Raw genomic sequence first — 20,890 nt, 5'->3', positions numbered from 1 at the left:
GGCCAGACGACAGCTACACTGGTTTCAGTTTGTTTATAAATGTATCTTTTTTAATTATCCTCTTTATTTGAAGCAATATTTAGTCCCATAAAGGTAAACTTATGGCCTTGATCATCTCTTTTTTTCTGTTCCAAATATATCTTAAGAAATTGTAAGACGTGCTTTCAAATTTAAAGCCCCCTTTGATTGGAACAGCTTACCTTGTTCCCTAAGGTCCATTTCTTCCTTTCCACTCTTTAAGTCAGCCCTGTTAACTTATTTACAATCCTGTGATCAATGTAAATGTTTCCCTAGTATATGACCTGTATTATTATTTATTTATTTTTTATTTTTTTTTATTTTATTTTTTATTTATTTTTTTTATTTTATTTTTTATTTATTTATTTATTTTTTATTTGTTTTATTTTTTTCTTGTATAGGTATGTATATTTAGGTTGTGTATATGTATATGTATGTGTGTATGTATGTGTATATGTATGTATATATATATATATATATATATATATATATATATATATATATATATATATATATGTGTATGTATGTGTACATGTATGTATATGTATATAATATCTGTTTCGGTGGCTTCATCAAATACGGTTTTCCCAAATATGGTTATCTCTTGTAATACTTGAATATTTTGATATTCTTTACTGTTTATATGAATATGCTGTGGACAGAGGGGGGGCTGGTTGGGGTGGTTGATTGTGTCGAAGAGCTTTAGTATGTCTGAGTGTGTGGTTGTTTGATGTTATTTTGAGGACCCCCTCGAAAACGAGATGTTCCATCTCAAGGGGTTATCCTCTAAAAAACTGAATCTGAATCTGAATTGGCGCGTAAGTGCATATAATGTAAACAACACGAGCGTATAGTAAATCAAAAGTTATCCATAATGCCATGATGTGTGTGTGTGTGTGTGTGTGTGTGTGTGTGTGTGTGCTCGTGACTCTTTAACTCCGCCCACTGCACGCCTCCACGAGCTCGGCTATTTTCAGAAAGAATCGGTACAGCGTATCTGTCTTTTATAAATCTGATAAAACTAAAGACTCTTCAGAGATATGAAGGATGCAATACTACTCTATAGGCACTCAAGATTAACATGAGATAGCAGAAACTGTGAGTTATGTACCCTTTAAACTTGCATAAAAAATAACCATCAAATAAAATAATTCACGTTAATAAAGATAAACATTATACCTGAAATGTTTGTAGTACAGTGTTGTTTTGGTAAAATGTATATACTATTATAATATTTTGAAATAGCTTCTGTTTTTATATTTTCAGTTTAAATGTTTTTTTGTGTGTGTGTTTTTGTCAATTATGTTGTTCATTTTTATTTATTTTTTTTTAAATACTTCTATGTAGCTTAAATTTGATTCCAGTTTTAGTTTAAGTAATTGTAGTACTTTAACCAAAATTTTTCTATTTCAGTTAGTTTGACAAGACAATGTTTGTAATTTTCGTTTAAGCATTTTCTAAGCTTTAACGTTTACGTTTTCCATCTAATAATTATATTTTATTTTATGTTGGCTCAATTTCAATTAACACAAATGGTTTGCCAAGGCAACAGTTCTAATTTTACTTTAAGCATTTTCTACGTTTTTACATTTAAGTTTTTCATGAAATGAAATACTTCATTTTATTTCAGGTTTATTTCAATTAACAAAATCATTTCTAATGGTTTTAGCTCCAATTGTACAAATATTAAAATATGTTTGTATGTAACAGTGTCATTTTTACACACTTTTTACATTTTCCGTTTTTTATCAACAAGCAGGAAAACACCTGATGAAATCAGAATCTTTCTTGGCTGACCACTACACTTGGGATCGCATCATCCTAGTCAGATTTCAAACCTTTTTTTTATTTTTTTTTATTTTGGTTTATTTCTCTCCATTAGGTCACCTAATGGGGTTTTGGTTTCCTTGCCACTGTTGCCTCTGGCTTGGCGTGCTCAGTTGGGGACACAAAATTTTTCAACTAAACATCGAAATACATCTAAATAATAAACTAAATTAACCATTTAAACTAAATTACTGATCAAATTATTGATCTAAAGCCCACACTGTCACTGTATGATACTTGAAATTTTTCCAGAATGGCTATACAGCTGAATAAAATTATGCTGCATTATTTTCCTGTTTAACACTGTAAAGCTGCTTTGAAACAATCTACATTGTTAAAAGCGCTATATAAATAAAGTTGACTTGACTTGACTTGACTTGACTTTGCTAAACAACATGGCTTGAAGATTAAGTTACACTTTATTTTAAGGTGTCATTGTTACAGTGTAATTATATATTTAAGTACTGAGTAATATTGATTAACTACATGTACTTACTATAGCGTTAGGGTAGGATTAGGGTTTGGTTGAGAGTTAGTTGCATGTAATTATGCTGTTATTACTAGATTAACTACATGTAACATATGTAGCAATGACAATGTAAAATAAAGTGTTACCGAAGATTATTTAAAATGGAGAGTACATATACGTCATACAGTACTTACACTCAAAGTCTTTCTCATTGTAGCTGCGGCCCATTTTGTCTGCGCCATTGATGGCAGACTCAGTAATGATGTCCCCAAACCTCTCCACAGACAAGGCCTTCTCCCATTCCTCATCTTCCTGTCCTGCTGTGGAGCCCTTCTCTTCTTCCGACAAAACCTGCAGATGAGATCATTTGAAACCACACAGTAAGTGCCAGACAGATGTTCCAGATGTTCAAATACATTTAAGAAAGTATGGGAAATAAACTTGAGGCCAAATGATTCCTTCTGGCATGCTCTGAAGAGTTTGAGCAGTTACGGCCAGATGTTTTATGTTTTTCGAGATTGAACCACAACCACACGTCCGTTAGCGCTCGCCCAGCACACCGCAATTCTGGATGGGTTATCACCCATGAAGAACAGGGCATCATGGTGACTGAGAGGCATCATTGGAGATTTTTTGCAGGGGGATGGTTTGTTGTTGTCTCACTAGTTACGTCATCAGATTCTGCAATCCTATTGTTTTTTTATTTGACGGCTGTCGTAGGAGAAGTCACAATGCAGGACTGCGCCTCAACTCTTCTGACACTGTCAGAATTCCATCTGAGGTCCAGTTTGTCAACATGTCAAACTAGTGTTCAAGGACATTGGCCTAGGATCAGAAGAATCTTTTAGGAATCTCAACATTTGTCTCAGATGACCAAATCGTAGCCAAAATCGCACAGTGTGAACCCAGCTTAAGCAGAAAAATCAGACCAGAATAGAAGCTATGATAATCTTCATTAATCCAACGGAGCCAACCAATCCCAGTGACGTCACAGGTTGTAGTACTGCAAGATGGCTGTACCCTTGCTACAAAAGCTATAAATATAGGTGGATTTCAGCAGTGGCGTCTAATGCAGTCACTCCTACCAGCCACTTTGGCAGGTTGAATTTTATATTATTTCAGATGCCTAAGAGTACAATTGAAAAATGTATATATTATTTCATATAATGTATTAATTTTTCAATTGTAGTCTTTTAAAAAGGCATATGAAATTGTAGGATTGAAAATAATCAAAGATATTTGAAATTGAACCAAAACATTTCCTTTACTGTTTTCAACCCCCATCTTTCTTACCAGATGTTTCACACCTTTACAGTGGGGGAAAATGTAATTATCTGATTGGTCAGTTTGAATGTCTCACATTTGGGTTTAAGTCACATGGTCAAGGAAGGGATACAGGGATATTGCAACTGTTGCTCTGGCTCTGTTATTCTCTGATTCTCTCTTTTCTTGGGGCCTGCTCTTTGGCTCTTATCTTTTTTGCTCTCTTCTTTTCTTTGTCTCTTTCTCTCTACACTTCCTCTCTCTCTCTCTCTCTCTCTCTCTCTCTCTCTCTCTCTCTCTCTCTCTCTCTCTCAGGTAACAATGGTATTTGATGCATAACCCAAGTGCAATTTAACATGAACAAACTGGACTCGGACTCGGACTCGCCAACAGCGGGTTACAACTTCAATATTAGACAAAGACACGTGGCAAACACGAGGGCTTAAAAACACTGAGACTAATGAATAACAAGACACACCTGTGAACAAATCAAGACATTGAACCAATGACAGAACTGAACTAAGAGCCCACATGACTAAATCAACCAATGATAACAAGACACAAGAGACTAGGGAAGCACATGACATGAGGGCACAATGGAATCACATGACAAACCAGGAAACATGACTGATTAAACTCAAACAGAAAACATGAAACAAAACCAAGACACTAGACATTACACAATGTAGTGTTGACAAACATAGATTTTTCAATACATATTGATACTGAAATATCTAAAACGCTTCCAATTCTCATTTTCCGCAGAATAGATACATGATACCAGCTGCGTTTTCTTGTTCTCTCATCTCTTCGACAGCAAATTGACACACAAACCCGCCTCTCCTCACTCGTTTCATTTGCTCTGGATGAATATTGTTGGTGTTACAGGGCTTGAATTCCGGCGTGGGATTGCGAGTATTGCGCATAATTTTACTCATTCCCGCAGAAGTGCACGCACATAAAGCCGCCTCTGAGTCCTAAATCAAGTTCTTTTTCGCTGCTTATTAAATTATATATATGTTATATATCTACATCAGACCAAAATGCTTTCTAAAATACAAAAGAGAGAAGTTTAGGCATCACCAGAGTAAATTTAAGGAACATTACAGACAGTCTGTACAAAATGATAATAATAAGCAATAGCACTCAGACAGCTTGACTAAAAAGACTATTACTTGAAGTAAATGAACCTGTTTCACAGCATCGCTCACTCTATGCGGCTGTTTCTCCACAGCACTTCAACAGATTCCCCTTATACGCTCACGATAATGGGTTAGAATAGTTTGCAAAAGTGTGATTATAAACACAATCTTCTTCTAAAACACAGAGAGTGCATTGTTAACATCTTACAGTATCAAGAGTATTCATTAAAATAATCTCATTACCATCATGTTCAAAATATAACAGAACTATTCATCAATAAATGGGGCAATGGAAAGACCAATCATATTTTAGCCGCCCATATTGCCCTGCCCACGGTTCCACCTATGGGAGGCATCTAACATTTGGCTCCTGAGAAGAAGACTTTGAAGAGCACAGGTGGGATAAAGCATGCTGACAGGCTACAAGGCTCGCAGATCAGTTAGAGTAAATGTCACGGTGTCAGCAGGAAGTCGACAGCAGCCCTGCAGCGCCCCCATTAACAACCACAACTGCATTCAACAGCACCTCTGTCATGTCCAACAAGACGCAGAGCGGCCAACTGAACTCGGCAAGCATAAAAGCCAACAAATCATTTACCCTGAAGCATCAAAACAAACATGAATCTTTTAAAATAGCCACATTTTCTTTAATTCTTCAGGAAAATAAGCGCGGGCAAACGGCAGGCCTCTGCATAATTAACCAGAGCAGATGGGGCAAATTCGGCAAAACTGAAATGAGATGAACGAATGAGGCACTAATTAAGGAAACAAAGTCTTCTTTGTTGTCTGTGCCCCTCGGCTTTGCGTAAATTAACGAGGACAACATTTCATTAAGCTCTCTTATGTCTGCACGCTGTGTGTCGCTCTTTTATCACCACTGAAGTGGTGACTTTAATGAAGACACTGACCTGTGAAGTCAAATGATAAACGGCTTTCTCTGACAGTGCAGGAGACTTGGAAATGAGCTAGTATGGGAAGGAAACAGAGAGGATGCTGGGAAAGCCCCCTCTGCTGTATCACACAATTTCTGCTTTTTCATGCCCGTTTTTACAACCTCTTAAAGGGATACTTCACTGCTCGCAAAATAGGCTTTCAATAAAACTTGGCTGCCTATACAGTAGAAAGGTGGGGAAAAAAATTAAACCAGTGCTACCTGACTAGAGAAAACAGGGAAAAAGGGAAGTTGTCATCACGTTTGCCAAATAGGTAGGAAAACCTCAGCACCCATAATGCACTGGGCATGTTGCAGTCTAAGGCCACTCTCACCAGTCTGATATTAGGCTCGTTTGAGATGTGCCTCACCTGAAATTTAGGTGAGGGTACGCGATCTTGGGTTTTTCAAGTCCTGAAACAGGTTTGTGTTGCCTGACTTCAGCCGCGTTTCCACCAAAATTACCCGGAACAATTTGTCCCAGGAACTTGTTTTCCCACAGACCTGTTGCTGTCAGGGCCGGATTAACAATTTCCTGTGCCCTGGGCAACAAGACTCAAGGGCCCCCCTGCCCCTGCCCCAAAGCAACAATCGCAAAGTCGCTATCACCAAGAGCATATAGCCTATACTTCTATACTAACAAATCAGGCTTCTGCAATGCTCAGTGGAGATGTATGTAATAGCCTCAGCATAAAGTGCATTCAAGAGACAGAACACTAATGATGCACTAATGTTTAACATAACTTTTTACAATTAATCTTTCACAGAACTTAGTGGCTGCTACAGAGTAATTATTAAATGTTTCAATATAGCCAATCAACCTATATTTTGACTGCAACAGTGAAATAAAGCAGACAGCTAGGGAAGCCTTAACCCAAAACCAGAGATTTTTTATTCCTAAAATGCTACAATGTGAAATTGTGGCTATTTTTGGAATATGTTTCATAATGTCGACTAATTTCAATTCCTTTTTTCTTTAACATTTTCTTTTAGCGCTCCTGCTTAAATTTCAGACAGTGTTGACTGATTGGGTCGACGATTCCAAGCCCAAAAGCTCACTAAAACCCACCCAATTCAAGAAAAAGACGCCCAAAATTTGAACTGCCAAAATAATTTGATATAATTTTATTGCCATGTCAATCAAGGCTGATTAGCACCATTTTATCTCCTTAAAACAAAATAATGATGTAAAAATAAAACAAAATTCCCAGGAAAATGGATCAAAACAGGGCATTCAAAAACAGTCATGCATGACATGGAAAAACACATGCATCATTTTCAAATGTCAACAGTAAGAATAAACTAATTTAAGTGCAAAAAGTGCCCAATATAATCAGAATAAACAATGTAATTAGCAGGCATTACGCACACTTTACTGCACACACCACAGCCAAAATGTGTCATTCACTGATGCTGTACAATATTCCTACAACAAAAAATGAACAACAAGAATGCGTTTACTTTTGTGCTGTGCTTTAACTTCAGATATAACTAGTAACGTTATGTCTTTCGTGAAGTACATATTTATAGAACATAACGCAGAACTTAACACAGTCAAAATGGATTAATCGTTGATTCAAACCTCTTTCAGCAGCTGTTGGGACGAGTAGAGCGCAGTCTAGACGCTTTAAAAGGTGCAGATGTCCTGATCAGGCCAGTGTGCACATGATGCTCAGGAGTCATATAAGTTACTAGCCTATTCGATTTCAATTCAAGTCATTCAACCTCTTGGAGTTAGTTATATGTATAAAGAGTCTTTGAGTCACAGGTGTAATCCACGTTTTGAGAGTTGGATCCCTCTCCCACTCATTACTGTAGATAACTTACTGTATATTTATGCCACTTTGGCATAGCGATCATTTGATATCCAGCTACAATTTCGCGCTGAAAACCTGTCATGAATGAGCGCGAGTCGCGACGATGATCGCTGATTGGCTGAAAGTGCGTGCTCGTCAGCGACGTCAACACCAACGCCAGCTGACTCTACTCTGAACGCTGGGCCGGTGTGTGTCATGATGCACACTTGAGTTTGTTATTAACCAATTAGACTATACAATTTAGATGTTTGAAAACCACCAAACTGACCCCAAACCAACCCAAATTTTGTCCACCTGCCCAAACCCGTTTTTAACCGCACAATAAAATTCAAAACCGCCCAATCTGGCAACACTGATTTCAGAGCGTCAAGTCACGTGATTCGGCGTGACAGCTCGTCCTCGCTCGCTGCACAGCAGCGCAAGAAGCTACAGACACTGTTTTTTACGTGATTTAACATATGTTGATCGAACGGGTTGCAAAAATATAATTAGGAAAGTAAGGATTGCGTTTATAACGTGATCTAACATAATATTTTACAGTGCCCAGGGCCCCTTAGATGTCCTGTGCCCCTGGGCAAGTGACCAGTTGCCCTAATGGTTAATCCGGCCCTGGTTGCTGTCTGTGTTTCTACCGCAGTCTAAAGTACCATGAAGATTAGGCAAATTAGTCCGGTGACGTAGGACTGCTAGCGACTTTCCAGTTCCCGCTGGATTTCGTCCTCCACATGTATAAGCTAAATAAAGCCTGAAACACATTGTCGGACCATCAGCCGTATTTTTTAAACTCCATTGTTGATTCGAAAAGAAAACAACTCTTATGGTGATGATACACAGGGAAACTTTTTGAGCAATGTTACTAGGCAATGTTGCCGTCAACGGGCAACCAGGTAAGACACAGGGCCCATGACCGATCTAAAGTATCAAGATACAAACTTGTTGCCCATTCCCAATGGGAAAGTGGCCAAGCAACATTGCTTTGTAGCATTGCCCAGCAACATTGCTCAAAAAAGTTGCCCCATGTATCATCACCTTTACTGCACGCACCACAGACTTTTAAAAATGGCGGTTGAAATAAAATGATGCATGAACTCAATCAATCAGCATGTCCAGCAGCCAAGTCTCACCCCGGAAAATTGCTGAACATTGAAAAAATACTACCTCGTGAGCAGGGAATTTCTGAGGGTGAAATTTTGTACCCAGAACTTCATTTAGACCCTGGTTCCTGCAGTCAAAAAACACAGAGTACCAACCCATAGTCCTAGTTCCTGGGGAAAGTTCCTACGGTGGAAACACGGCACGTATCTTCAGCACAGTTTAATATTAATAATATTACATGTTTTGTCTCTTAGAAATGCACATTTGACAGTGAGTTGACAGTAGTAGCTTGAGTTAGGATGCAGATGTAAATGTATGTTCATTAACAAATTGTTTCAAAATGGCATGCGTTTCACTGTGATCAGCGGTGAGCGGTTCTGTGAAGATGTTGCTCATCTCAAACGAGCATAATCGAATATCGCCTTGCTTTAGTAGGAAATACTACTTAGCAAACTTTTAGTCATAATGGCGTCGACTTGTATTGTTTCTGGGTGCAAGAATTCAAGAGCAAAAGTTTAAAGTGAAGGATCCAGAGTGTTGTAGGCAGTGGCTAAAGGCTACAATGAATTGTAAATCTGGAGTGAACACCATGACGGAAAGTCTTAAAAACCGTGTTTAGTCTCCATTTCAAACGGGATGACAATGAACACAGTGGTTTATGCCAAATGGAGGGGGGGGGGGGGGGGGACTGAAAGAAACTGCCATTCCGTCAGTTCTGCTTAACCAAACACTCCGGTTTTGCTATATATGTTGCATATTTAAGATATATAATTTAAGGTTGAAATTGTTGTGAAATCTGGCCATGTAACATTATCCCTTTTCTCTACCTCTCTGTTCAGTTACCTCACCCTCACTCTTCTGTAATTGCCCCCTTTTTAATTAACATAATGAAACAAAAGAACAAAACAAACAACGGCAGGGTTTTTAGAATAGTACTTTTTGAACAGCATTTCCCACCGTTTCTCTACTCAATGAAAATGAAGGACCCAAACAGCATTTGCTTTTCCAGTTCTCTAATTGTGCAAATGTTAATGACTTGAACGAGACTGAGTGCAAGCGCTCCCAATAAAGGTTATGCATTGCATCTCTCTTTATTTCAACTGCGAGGTGAACAGAATGACAATGTGAATTCAGTGAGAGCAGGCAGATGTGTTTGCTCTCTGTTAGCAAGTGCTCTGGGTAAACGGTAGATAGAATTACATACGTCAAAGGAGGTTGCCTGCTCTGTCGAGATACTAATGGCTGTCACGATACCAACATTTCAGTAGCCAATGCAGTGAAATTATATAAAAATAAAGAGAAAAGTAAATTAATGGCGGGCATTTCCTGTCCTGCTTTTTCAGAGGCAACGTTCCTGTTGCATCTTGTGAATTTGAGTTTGCAGTCTCTATTGAATGTGAAGCACTTAAAAACCGGTGTGAAGCTGCAAAAATGAAAAGAAACATCTTGAGTTGTCAATAGAATTGTCTCGGGCTGCATACAAACACAAACATATGATGTTACCACTGAAGTATGATTCACAAACAAATGACTTTCGTCAGTTCTTTTTAGTGATTCAAACTATACTAACTATCACGTGACTAGGCTGATTCGAGTCATAAACAAATGACTCTTAAGGAACAGGTTCTTATTTTGTAAATCAAACAGATACAGTGCCGGTGCCATCTGCCGGTGCCATCTGATTCCCGAACAAATGACTCTTATGAACCGCTTCTCTGTAGCGAATCAAAAACATGTAGTCTGACTAGTCTAGTTCAATTTACAAAAAAAGACTCTTAGGCTGTGTGTCTGTCCACCAAAGCGTTTTTAGCCGGGTGAAAACGCTAGGCGATCTGCTGAAAACGTCTCGCTGTGGGCGCTTGAGAGCGTTTTGGCAGCGCAGCGTTTTTTTCAGTTGAGAATCTCTGCTTGTTATGATACGGAATATCCGCGGAAGTGTTATTAGTATCTCATTTCACAGATAGTTTGTTTCTGTATTGATTCTATATAAAAATGCAGATACAATGTAAAGTATTTGCTCTGGCTCTTGTTTTAAATTATTTTGTTCCGTTATTATGCATGTTGTTTTCATCTGTTGACGTTGTACAAGCAGAATGTGGCGATTGGTCGGTGTTGTATTTTTCCCGGCCCTCCTCCACTCTGATTGGACGGCTGGGTAAAAAGTGACAGTGATGAGCGCTGCGTTTTTCTCAAAGTTGAACATTCTTCAACTCTCGGCGACCAGTAAAAAACGCTCAGCACTTGCTTTGTTGTTACGCTGATGGCGTTCTAAAAACGCGGCGCTCCCATTGAAAACAATTGGATATGCCAGCCAGCCACGTGAAAAAACGCTTTGGTGGACACACGGCCTTAGGTTCTTTTAAGTGAATCAAAAACATTTAGTGTGGCCAGTGTACGTTGTCTAACATCTGAACGTATGACAATAATGAAACGGTTCTTTTAACCAGTAATTCTCACAGAAATAACAAACCACAACTATCCAGCGATCCAATCAATGACTGTTTCACTTCTTTTAAATAATAGTAATAGTAAGCTTCGTGAACAAACTTATCACCAGTCTCCCCCACTTCAAAACAAAACCAGAATACTGTAGAAAACAATGGCATGTAGTCTTAATTAACATGCCTTTTTAAGTAATCACTCAAGTAAACATTAAGTAATAAAGAACACATTGTGTGGTTTTCTCATTTCCCTCAAGGCCCAATCTCTCTTTGCAGGGCAAGTGCACAAATATGCATACGGGTGTTCAAAAAGCAGACGCTTTTCAGTCAGACAGCCCTCAGGTATAGAATCAAGCCTGAATTTAGTACTTCTGACACTGCATTTCATTACAATTTTAAATTTTCATTAAATGTTTAAATCAACTTGAGAGGTACCCATACTATTGATATCCCACTGTGGGTCTCATCCATGAAATTTGTGCCTCAGTGGTGAGAGAGTGAACTGCATCTTCTCTGGGCCAGCCATATTCCGTAAAAAATATGGACAACGCATCTTCACTACCTTCCACTGAAGAAAAGTGAAGCCGCCAAAATCTGAATATGGCGCTGACATCTTGCTCAGATTTGGGACCGAGTCTGTGTAGTAGTGACCTCGGGACCCGAGTAGAGAGCAGGAAGTAGAGCCGCGATATCAAAAGCCTGCCCACACTCTCGCGGATGCAGAACAATTAATTATGTTGGTGTGAAATAAACAGTTATGGAAATGTAGAAATTAAAGCTAAAGCTCCAATCTCCTCCCAAAAATCCAGAAAAAAGTCTGTTAGTGCCTTGGGGTCAACTTTACTCAAAGAAGCCGTCAATCTCAGCTGTCAATCATGACGTCACCCCCACCGTTTTTATAGCATCAAATAACTAACTAAAACCAAACTTATTTAAAAAATGAACACTTGAAATGAAATTCTCGTGATAAAAGTAAAATGACAGAAACCATCTTTGGAGAAAAAGAATTTGAAGTTTAATCTGATTGTTTAGTTGGTCTTGCGTCCATTAGAATACATGAGGGTGGGGGTTATGAGCTATACTGGGACCAACCACCTGGGGGTGATCGAGACACTTTGGCTTCAGTTTTTAACACGAGTACAGCAGGCTTGAGGACAGCTAGTAAAAGCTGTGCGAGTAAACCTCTCCCCTGGCCTCAAGAGGCGCACTAGCGACTGGCGCTATTGGCTGTGGTCTTTAGCATCTTTGTTAGTGTGCCTTCCTCCCATGCCGATTTGAATCCCGCTAAGAGCGGTGTGAGTAGAACCGATGGGGTTACACTTATTCTTTGTCTGAACTCCAAACTGAGGAGGCTGCTTGACAAAGAGTGTTCAAGGAGCTATGCTCGAAGTGCAGGCTAAAGGTGCAGGTATGCCTGCTAAGACTGGCTGGGTATCAGGTGACTGTGGAGGCCCACCTGAGCTCTTTGTGTAAGTACAGGATACTCATTCTTTCTCACAGTCCCACTATTTCCCAAAAGTGAAAAGTGACCTTTTCATGCAGCCAAGAACAGAGAGAGCCAATCCCTGACTAACACTTACACCCGGGTTATCCCCCATTCAGAACTCAATTAAAGTAGCATACGGGATATGTAATTTTAATGTAAGTAGAATTATGAAATTCAGAGAAATTAATTTTTGGTGTTTTTGGTGATTTTTCAGTACTGTATATAATACGTGCGCGCGTGCGTGCGTGTGTGTGTGTGTGTGTGTGTGTGTGTGTGTGTGTGTGTGTGCTGAAGACTATTGAAATTCTAGTGTTGTGACAGCTTTGCAGCCTCAGCCACAATGTCAAATCATCCACCATTCTCCATCTAGCTTGGGTGAACAAAACGCAACATGTCCCATGAGCCCTACTGATGCTCTCAGTGATGTGTGTCAGGTCTCGCTAGAACAACCGTGATATGCATAAATGTTCCCAGAACAAATAACAACTTAAAGTACATGCCTGTAGTGAAACACTATACGGCTTAGATGACTGAAAACAAGACTGTATACATAACATCTTTAGCGTGAGAATAAATAACAATCCCATGAAGCATTGGGAATGACACAATCCAAATTAATAATACAAAGATCTTGTGTATGAAGCATGCTATATAAATAAACTTGCCTAGCCTTGCAGCAGAGAGAAGAAACGAGCTGCTCTACAAATGTGGCTCTTGCACGAGAGCTGGATAAGAGACTGTTGTCAGCGATGAAGCTCACAGATGCTGCCAAGGAGTGATGGGAGACGAGAATGATGTAAATGAGATGTTTTGTTTATGCTTGTTATCATGAGTCATTGGCTTATAAACAACTCCATTAGCGTCATTAAAGAGCTGCAGGCAGAGACACCTTCCTCTGCTTAAAAACACGGATCATCCAGCTCACTGCTGGCATTTCACTAGCACACTACGACTGGACTTACAGCGTCTGCCCTTTTCCACAGTACCAGCGATGACTCACCGTCACTATGGAAAAATATTTCATTACTTTTTAAAAGAGACGTAAATACAGGCCAAAAAAAAGGTCTGATTCCTTCTCTCCAGGATATGTGTAAATAGCAGGTCAAATGTATGTTCCTGAAGCATGGAAGATAGAGTTGGGAATAGAGAGCCTTTGAATTTTTCTTTTCTAAAATACGGAAACTCTGACTGAATTTACATTGACACAGCATAAATTATGCAAACGATTTATTTTATATAAATGTATTTATTTGTGAACATCATTTATTGAGTCTATGGGCCCTATTTTAACGATCTGAGTGCATGGTCTGAAGTGCACTTTTAAAGCCAGTTGCGCTTGCACCATGGCGGATTCACTATTTACATGGCGGAATTTGCGAGCGGAAAGACTGAACGCTTCTCCAGAGAGGAATCTTTTTATTTTTAATATTTAAAAATGTTTGTGTGCTTCTGCAGCCCTGTGTGTGTAATAAACAGAGTGTATGCACATTGTGGACCCACTTATAGGCGCATATTACTAACGCGCTCTTTAAATAACACAAAAAATACTGCGACTTTAGACCAGGGGCCTGTACCATGATGGTAGTTTAACAAACTCAGGGTTACAGGATTAGTTTCGAGTTGACAAAACCAAATCTATTCAGGCTTTGTTGGCCCCATGATGCTGATCATCAGCTTTCTCTGTCAACTCAGGCTTTGATCCTGAATTTAGGAGTTTAGCTGTGACATCAGTAGTGAACAGCCAATCACACGCTGTGGATCAGTGGAACTGAGATTTACTTCTCTCTTCTGCAGAATATTACACGATTGAAAAATATTAAGAATTTAAACAAATTTACTCAGCAAGAAGAAAAGAGCTGTCTATAAAAGAGGACAACTTAAAGAAAAATCTTACTATATCAATGCAAGTAAAAGTTATGAAGTTAGTTTAGTTGATATATAGAGAGAATTGAACATTTAAGCTCACATGTAGTAATTTTAAAGCTTTATTTATTGATTTTTAAAGCTTTTTTGTATGACTTTTATATAGGCTATTTATATTAATTTTAACTAAGTGCCTATTACAGTTTTTTTTATTCGCTTTGGTACTATTTTCACAAGTAAGGTGTACATTTTCAAAGCTCTTAGTGCAAAAATCCAAACTGATCACACTTGTAACACAGCTAGTCATTCTTTCAAAACCTGATCTCATGCTTTCATTCAGTTGCACATATTTTCAGTCCATATAATCATTGTTTCAAACATAAGATTATTATAATATGTAATGAGAACATTTGGTTTAATCACCGAAACACAACAGTGTGATCTTCTTTCAGTTTAGTACTTTTAACAATCAGTTCATCCAACAGAAAACAATGCAAGATACATGTTTCAAATCTCCCTCGTTGCTGAATTATCTACAGTAACAGAGGCTACATTTGCCTCATTAGAAAATACACTTACATTACCTAACTTATGTCATTAAATCCATAATGTTTGTAATAGTATTATTCAGTGTTATCAAAAGGTGTGATGAAGTTATGACACAGCCATGAGGCTCTGTGCTATAACAGAGTTTGCTTCCAATACAGTAAATGTTCACTGTACCAGATATGACTGAATCTATAGTTGAGCTTTTTAAGGGTGAGTTACAGTAATGTGGCAGACTCTACCATGGTAATCTGTTTACAGTATCACATGGCATACATACTGTAATGTAAAATGCTATATTTGATGCCATCTGTCGCCCTTCTTCTGATTTCTGATCAGTCTGATGTTACACCGTCATTGACTATTTCCTCTCCCTTATACTCTTATAATCTGTCTGGGTATACATAGGCGTAATGGTTACAAGCTATACAAACTGTATATTCTCTCCCCTTACACTAACACTAACCCCTAAACCTACCCATCACACAAAAGTTTCTGCATTTTTACATTTTCAACAAAAAAAACCACATTCTGTATTTATAAGTTTCCTCATGGCCATGGGGACAAAAAAATGTCCCCGCAAGGGCAAGGATTTAGGATATTGCCATTTTTATGGGGACATTTTGTCCCCATAATGTAGAGTTTACCAGGCCACACACACACACACTTTGACAAAGTAGTTATAATCTAAGATAAATCGCTTGTAATGTAAAAATAATTCATTACATATGGTTATCCATATCGGAAATTGCAAACAAAGTAGAAACTATGTCTATATAATCAATATCTATAGAAATCTATAGGTGTACCAAATGATTCATTGATTAACCATTAAGATCAGTGGATTAAATAATAGACAAATGTTTTAAAGTGAACGAGAAGAGATACAAATCAAAAGTTTGATAGTAAAAGCTTTATGAAAGGCAGTTACTGTGAATGAAACATTAATAAAGAGGAAACACTTATTTTGTGTAGTGAAAAGGGTACTTTGTGGTTTTGTGTATTGTATTAACACATTTGAAAATATGCTGAAATGTTTGAAAAAAAGTCCACTTTTGATGATCTGTTGTGATATTAGCACTATGAGTTTTGAAAATGTACACCTTGGTTGTGAAAATAGTACCAAAGCGAATAAAAAAACTGTAATGAATTATTAACTAAAATGATACAAGTGTAATTGATTAAGGGTATAAAAAATACATAAATGATATCTAAATCATTCAAAATGAATATTATTTTTATAAATAAGCATTGTTAAAAGCCAAAACCTTTAGTCTTTAAAACCATTTGCTATTAGAAACAGGGGGAGTGACTTTATTGCATCAGAGGTGTGTCACTTTGCTCACAGCTGATTGGTCCAATTTAATTTCTCTTATCCAGAACATAACCTGCCCTGGAGCAGGTTAGCCGTGGAGCGTAAGTTACTATGGAGATGAACACTGCTAAAAGCCAAACCACTTTAATGGTGCCTAAAACCCAGGATTGGCACAAACTAAGCTTAAACATATCTGGTTAGCCAGCTAAACCGGCTTCATGGTATAGGCCCCAGGTTTTACTTGGTCAATGGCACAGTTTCATTTTCAGTTTCCTCAAAATACCAACGCACCAACAATGAGCCTGGACACACCTCATTTTCAAACCAGCACGCCCATGGGTGAAAAGATGGAGGCGAGTGCATTTGCTATTTAAACAACGTGGCGCTGGACGTGAAAATGATAACTGCGTCGGGCTGAAACTAGCAAAAAACACTTGCGTCGCGCCTGGTGTCGCATTGCACTGGGTGTATGATAGGGCCCTAAATGTGCTGAAAGATCAAGATGAGGTGCTCTGAAATGATATAAAATCAATAAATACAACACATTTTCCTACTGCAAAGTATATGATTCACAAACAAATGAGCAAGTACCTTTTAAAGCTGCACTATGTAACTTTTCTGTCCACTAGAGGTCGCCTGTTCAAAACAAAGCGTAGCTTGGTGACACCACGTTTGAGCCCCGAAACTTGTGACGTGGTCTTCACCTCACAGCTGGTGGAAAATAATCGGGATAGGACTCGGGCAGAAATCATGATCATGGATGCGATTATTAACGTTACTGTAGTATGAAGCAGAGCAGGACTGAGTGTTGTGGGAGCTGAGCAAGGCCACTGGAGCGATTGTTAATAAGAAGAGCGGAACACACACCTCGCGAGCAGTGGATCTGTTATTATGGCATAGTCGCCGGCGGGACTTTTATTATGACAGTCGCCGGCACCACTTCCGCTTTTCCGGTCATGAGTTTGAGGTAACGCTGCTCTGTTTATCATATTAGATACATCTGAGTGTGTTGAAAATGAAGTTATGACGTTACTCTGTACGTTCACTCAGACAGGCGACTCCCTCACACGTCCCGGTTCCTTGGTTAAAATAGCAATTTTCTCACGATTGACGTTGGAAACATTTGGGATATTGAAAGTATTAAACTGAACAAAATATATAACACTGGCCTAGTGGTTTTTGGATATTTTACTGAAATATTTTACATAGTGCACCTTTAATAAAAAAATTACTTTTAGGAACACCATTATTATTAGGATTATTAGGAACACCATACTAATACAGTGTTTGACCCCATTTCACCTTCAGAACTGCCTTAATTCTACGTGGCATTGATTCAACAAGGTGCTGAAAGCATTCTTTAGAAATGTTGGCCCATATTGATAGGATAGCTTCTTTCAGTTAATGGAGATTTGTGGGATGCACATCCAGGGCACGAAGCTCCCGTTCCACCACATCCCAAAGATGCTCTATTAAGTTGAGATCTGGTGACTGTGGGTGCCATTTTAGTACAGTGAACTCATTGTCATGTTCAAGAAACCAATTTGAAATGATTCAAGCTTTGTGACATGGTGCATTATCCTGCTGGAAGTAGCCATCAGAGGATGGGTACATGGTGGTCATAAAGGGATGGACATGGTCAGAAACAATGCTCAGGTAGGCCGTGGCATTTAAACATTGCCCAATTGGCACTAAAGGGCCTAAAGTGTGCCAAGAAAACATCCCCCACACCATTACACCACCACCACCAGCCTGCACAGTGGTAACAAGGCATGATGGATCCATGTTCTCATTCTGTTTACGCCAAATTCTGACTCTACCATCTGAATGTCTCAACAGAAATCGAGACTCATCAGACCAGGCAACATTTTTCCAGTCTTCAACTGTCCAATTTTGGTGAGCTCGTGCAAATTGTAGCCTCTTTTTCCTATTTGTAGTGGAGATGAGTGGTACCCGGTGGGGTCTCCTGCTGTTGTAGCCCATCCGCCTCAAGGTTGTACGTGTTGTGGCTTCACAAATGCTTTGCTGCATACCTCGGTTGTAACAAGTGGTTATTTCAGTCAAAGTTGCTCTTCTATCAGCTTGAATCAGTCGGCCCATTCTCCTCTGACCTCTAGCATCAACAAGGCATTTTCACCCACAGGACTGGATGTTTTTCCCTTTTCACACCATTCTTTGTAAACCCTAGAAATGGTTGTGCGTGAAAATCTCAGTAACTGAGCAGATTGTGAAATACTCAGACCGGCAACTCTGGCACCAACAACCATGCCACGCTCAAAATTGCTTAAATCACCTTTCTTTCCCATTCTGACATTCAGTTTGGAGTTCAGGATATTGTCTTGACCAGGACCACACCCCTAAATGCATTGAACCAACTGCCATTTGATTGGTTGATTGGATAATTGCATTAATGAGAAATTGAACAGGTGTTCCTAATAATCCTTTAGGTGAGTGTAGAAAGACTCACAAATTACAGTGTTGCTATTGTTAATTAAAACTATTACAAATAAGATTAATCTAAAATAAGATAAACTAATGAAATAAAATTATGAAAATATTTTACTTAAAAAACTAACTGACATAAGTTTTTGACATTTAAGTTGAAGTATTAAAATGACTAAAACTGAAAATCAAAATAAATAAAAAATAAATATAATAAAAACTAAAACTAATACAAATTACAAACAAAACAAAATCACTAACATTTAAACTAAAATGAAAATATAAAAATAAAAGCTAAATATTGATAAATACTATAAAGTACTATAGTCTCAAACACTTTTGGGGTTCATGTGACTCAAATTTACATAAATATGACCTAATTATTTGCATAAATGTTACTAACAAATAAAAACATGAAATAAAAATAGTATATGATTAAGATGAATTGTTTCTGCGAGTATCATTAAGAAACCAGAATTGTTAAACGGATACTTCACCCAAAAATTAAAATTTTGTCATCATTCACTCACCCTCAAGTTGTTCCAAACCTGTATGAATTTATATTTGAAAGAATGTTGGTAACCAGACAGTTGACAGTAGCCATTGACTTCCATAGTAGAAAAAAAATACAAAAAATATATATATTTAAAATATATTATTTTGTGTTCAACAGAAGAAAGAAACTCATACAGCTTTGGAACAACTTAAGGGTAAGTACTGACAAAGTGGTTTCACAACAAGAATGGTACATTTCCAGCCTCTTCTTTGTGATGGATTATGTGATTTTAATGATCAAGAATGATGAATTATGTACAAATCTAATTCTATTATGTTCGAGCATGCAAGTCTGTTTACAAGTCTCTAATTGAGCAACAAATTACATGTGGTGAATAATTACCGTCCATATTTTTCAGGCCAGTTAACCACATGCTGTAAATTTTTAAGCAGCAGATCAATGTTGCCCCTCCCAACCTGAACAGGTGGCATCAGCATTGAGGGGGGCAGTTACCCCAGCTGTATACGGCACTATGATATCATCATCGCCATGACAACCATGAGCTCAGACCACTGAGAATAGAGATCTGTCTATCCTCAACCCCGTACAGTGTAAACACTGATAAAGCAGCGTCTAGCTGGGGTCCTCAGGGGACCGATTAGGGCCAGACATCTATTCCAGGGATAGTCCACCATATGCTAGGATCACATCTTTATTTTGCTCATAAACACTCTAAGGCTAGGGAAAATGTTCATGTATGTTCAGGAAACATAAACTAACATGTCATCATTAAGCTGCCATGACAAAAGCTGTCATTTCTATAACAATACAGACTAACTTTTACTTTTTTTTTCTCGGTTTCTTCTTCTGCAGTGTAAAAATATTATTATGTGATGATGATGAAGATTATTGTAGTATGTTTTACAGGAAAACCAGTCTTTTATACTTCAAAATTTCATTTTTAATTTAACGTGTTACTTAGGGAACCTAATGGAGTAAAAAAAAGGTAATTGTGACCTTTTATCTCACAATTCTGATTTTTTTTTTTTTCTCAGAATTGTGTTTATATATTACAATGTAGATTCAATAACTCACAACTGTGAGTTTATATCTAAAAATAAAAAATCTTGAATATCTTTAAAAAAATTCTTAAATATATACATCCACATGTGTGTAGTTTTATATACATAATAATTATACACAGCACATATGTAAACATGTTTGAAACAGCTTTATTTGTCATGGCATTATTTGTATATTTGGGGAGTACTGTATAGAATATGTGTTGCAAGTGAGAGAAGAGCATTGTTGCAAAAACCTCTGTAACAACAATGTTAACTAATGAAACCTTAATGTAAAGTATTAACATTATTTTAATTGTCAATTGACAGCCCTAATATAATATTTAAGAACCCTAATTAATAACACTGAAGAGTGTGACACTGAAGACTGGAATAATGATGCTGAAAATTCAGCTTTGCATCGCAGTGCAAATAGCAATAGATGCCATATTTTCTTAGTGTAAATAGCAATTATCGCTGAGTGCAAATAGCTGTAGATGCTATTTACTAAGTGAAATAGCATACAGAGTGAAAATAGTGATATATTCTATTTACACCATGTAAAAGTAGTTCTTTGCAATATGTGTAAATAGTATTTAGATGCTATTTATAATTTATTTTGACAGATACATACTATTTGCACCTCAGTATTGTTGTACATAAACAGGATGCAATAAT

The 20,890-nt window shown here is 37.8% G+C and overlaps 1 protein-coding gene across 1 annotated transcript in view; it reads right to left on the bottom strand.

The window, feature by feature from the left end:
• Window positions 1-20,890, bottom strand: part of slc4a3 (solute carrier family 4 member 3) — a gene marked incomplete at its 3' end in the record, with an annotated part of 141,307 nt that overhangs the window by 88,014 nt on the left and 32,403 nt on the right. Inside the window, exon 3 of the mRNA XM_079822147.1 lies at window positions 2,509-2,665. Coding sequence (XP_079678273.1) covers window positions 2,509-2,665 — 157 coding nt within the window. The remainder of the gene's footprint in view (window positions 1-2,508; window positions 2,666-20,890) is intronic.

This window comes from Gobio gobio (assembly GCF_949357685.1).
Source record: "Gobio gobio genome assembly, chromosome: 7".
NCBI classification, from domain to species: domain Eukaryota; kingdom Metazoa; phylum Chordata; class Actinopteri; order Cypriniformes; family Gobionidae; genus Gobio; species Gobio gobio.
The sequence above is the reverse complement of the archived record's forward strand: the minus strand, read 5'-3'. Positions and strand labels throughout refer to the sequence as shown.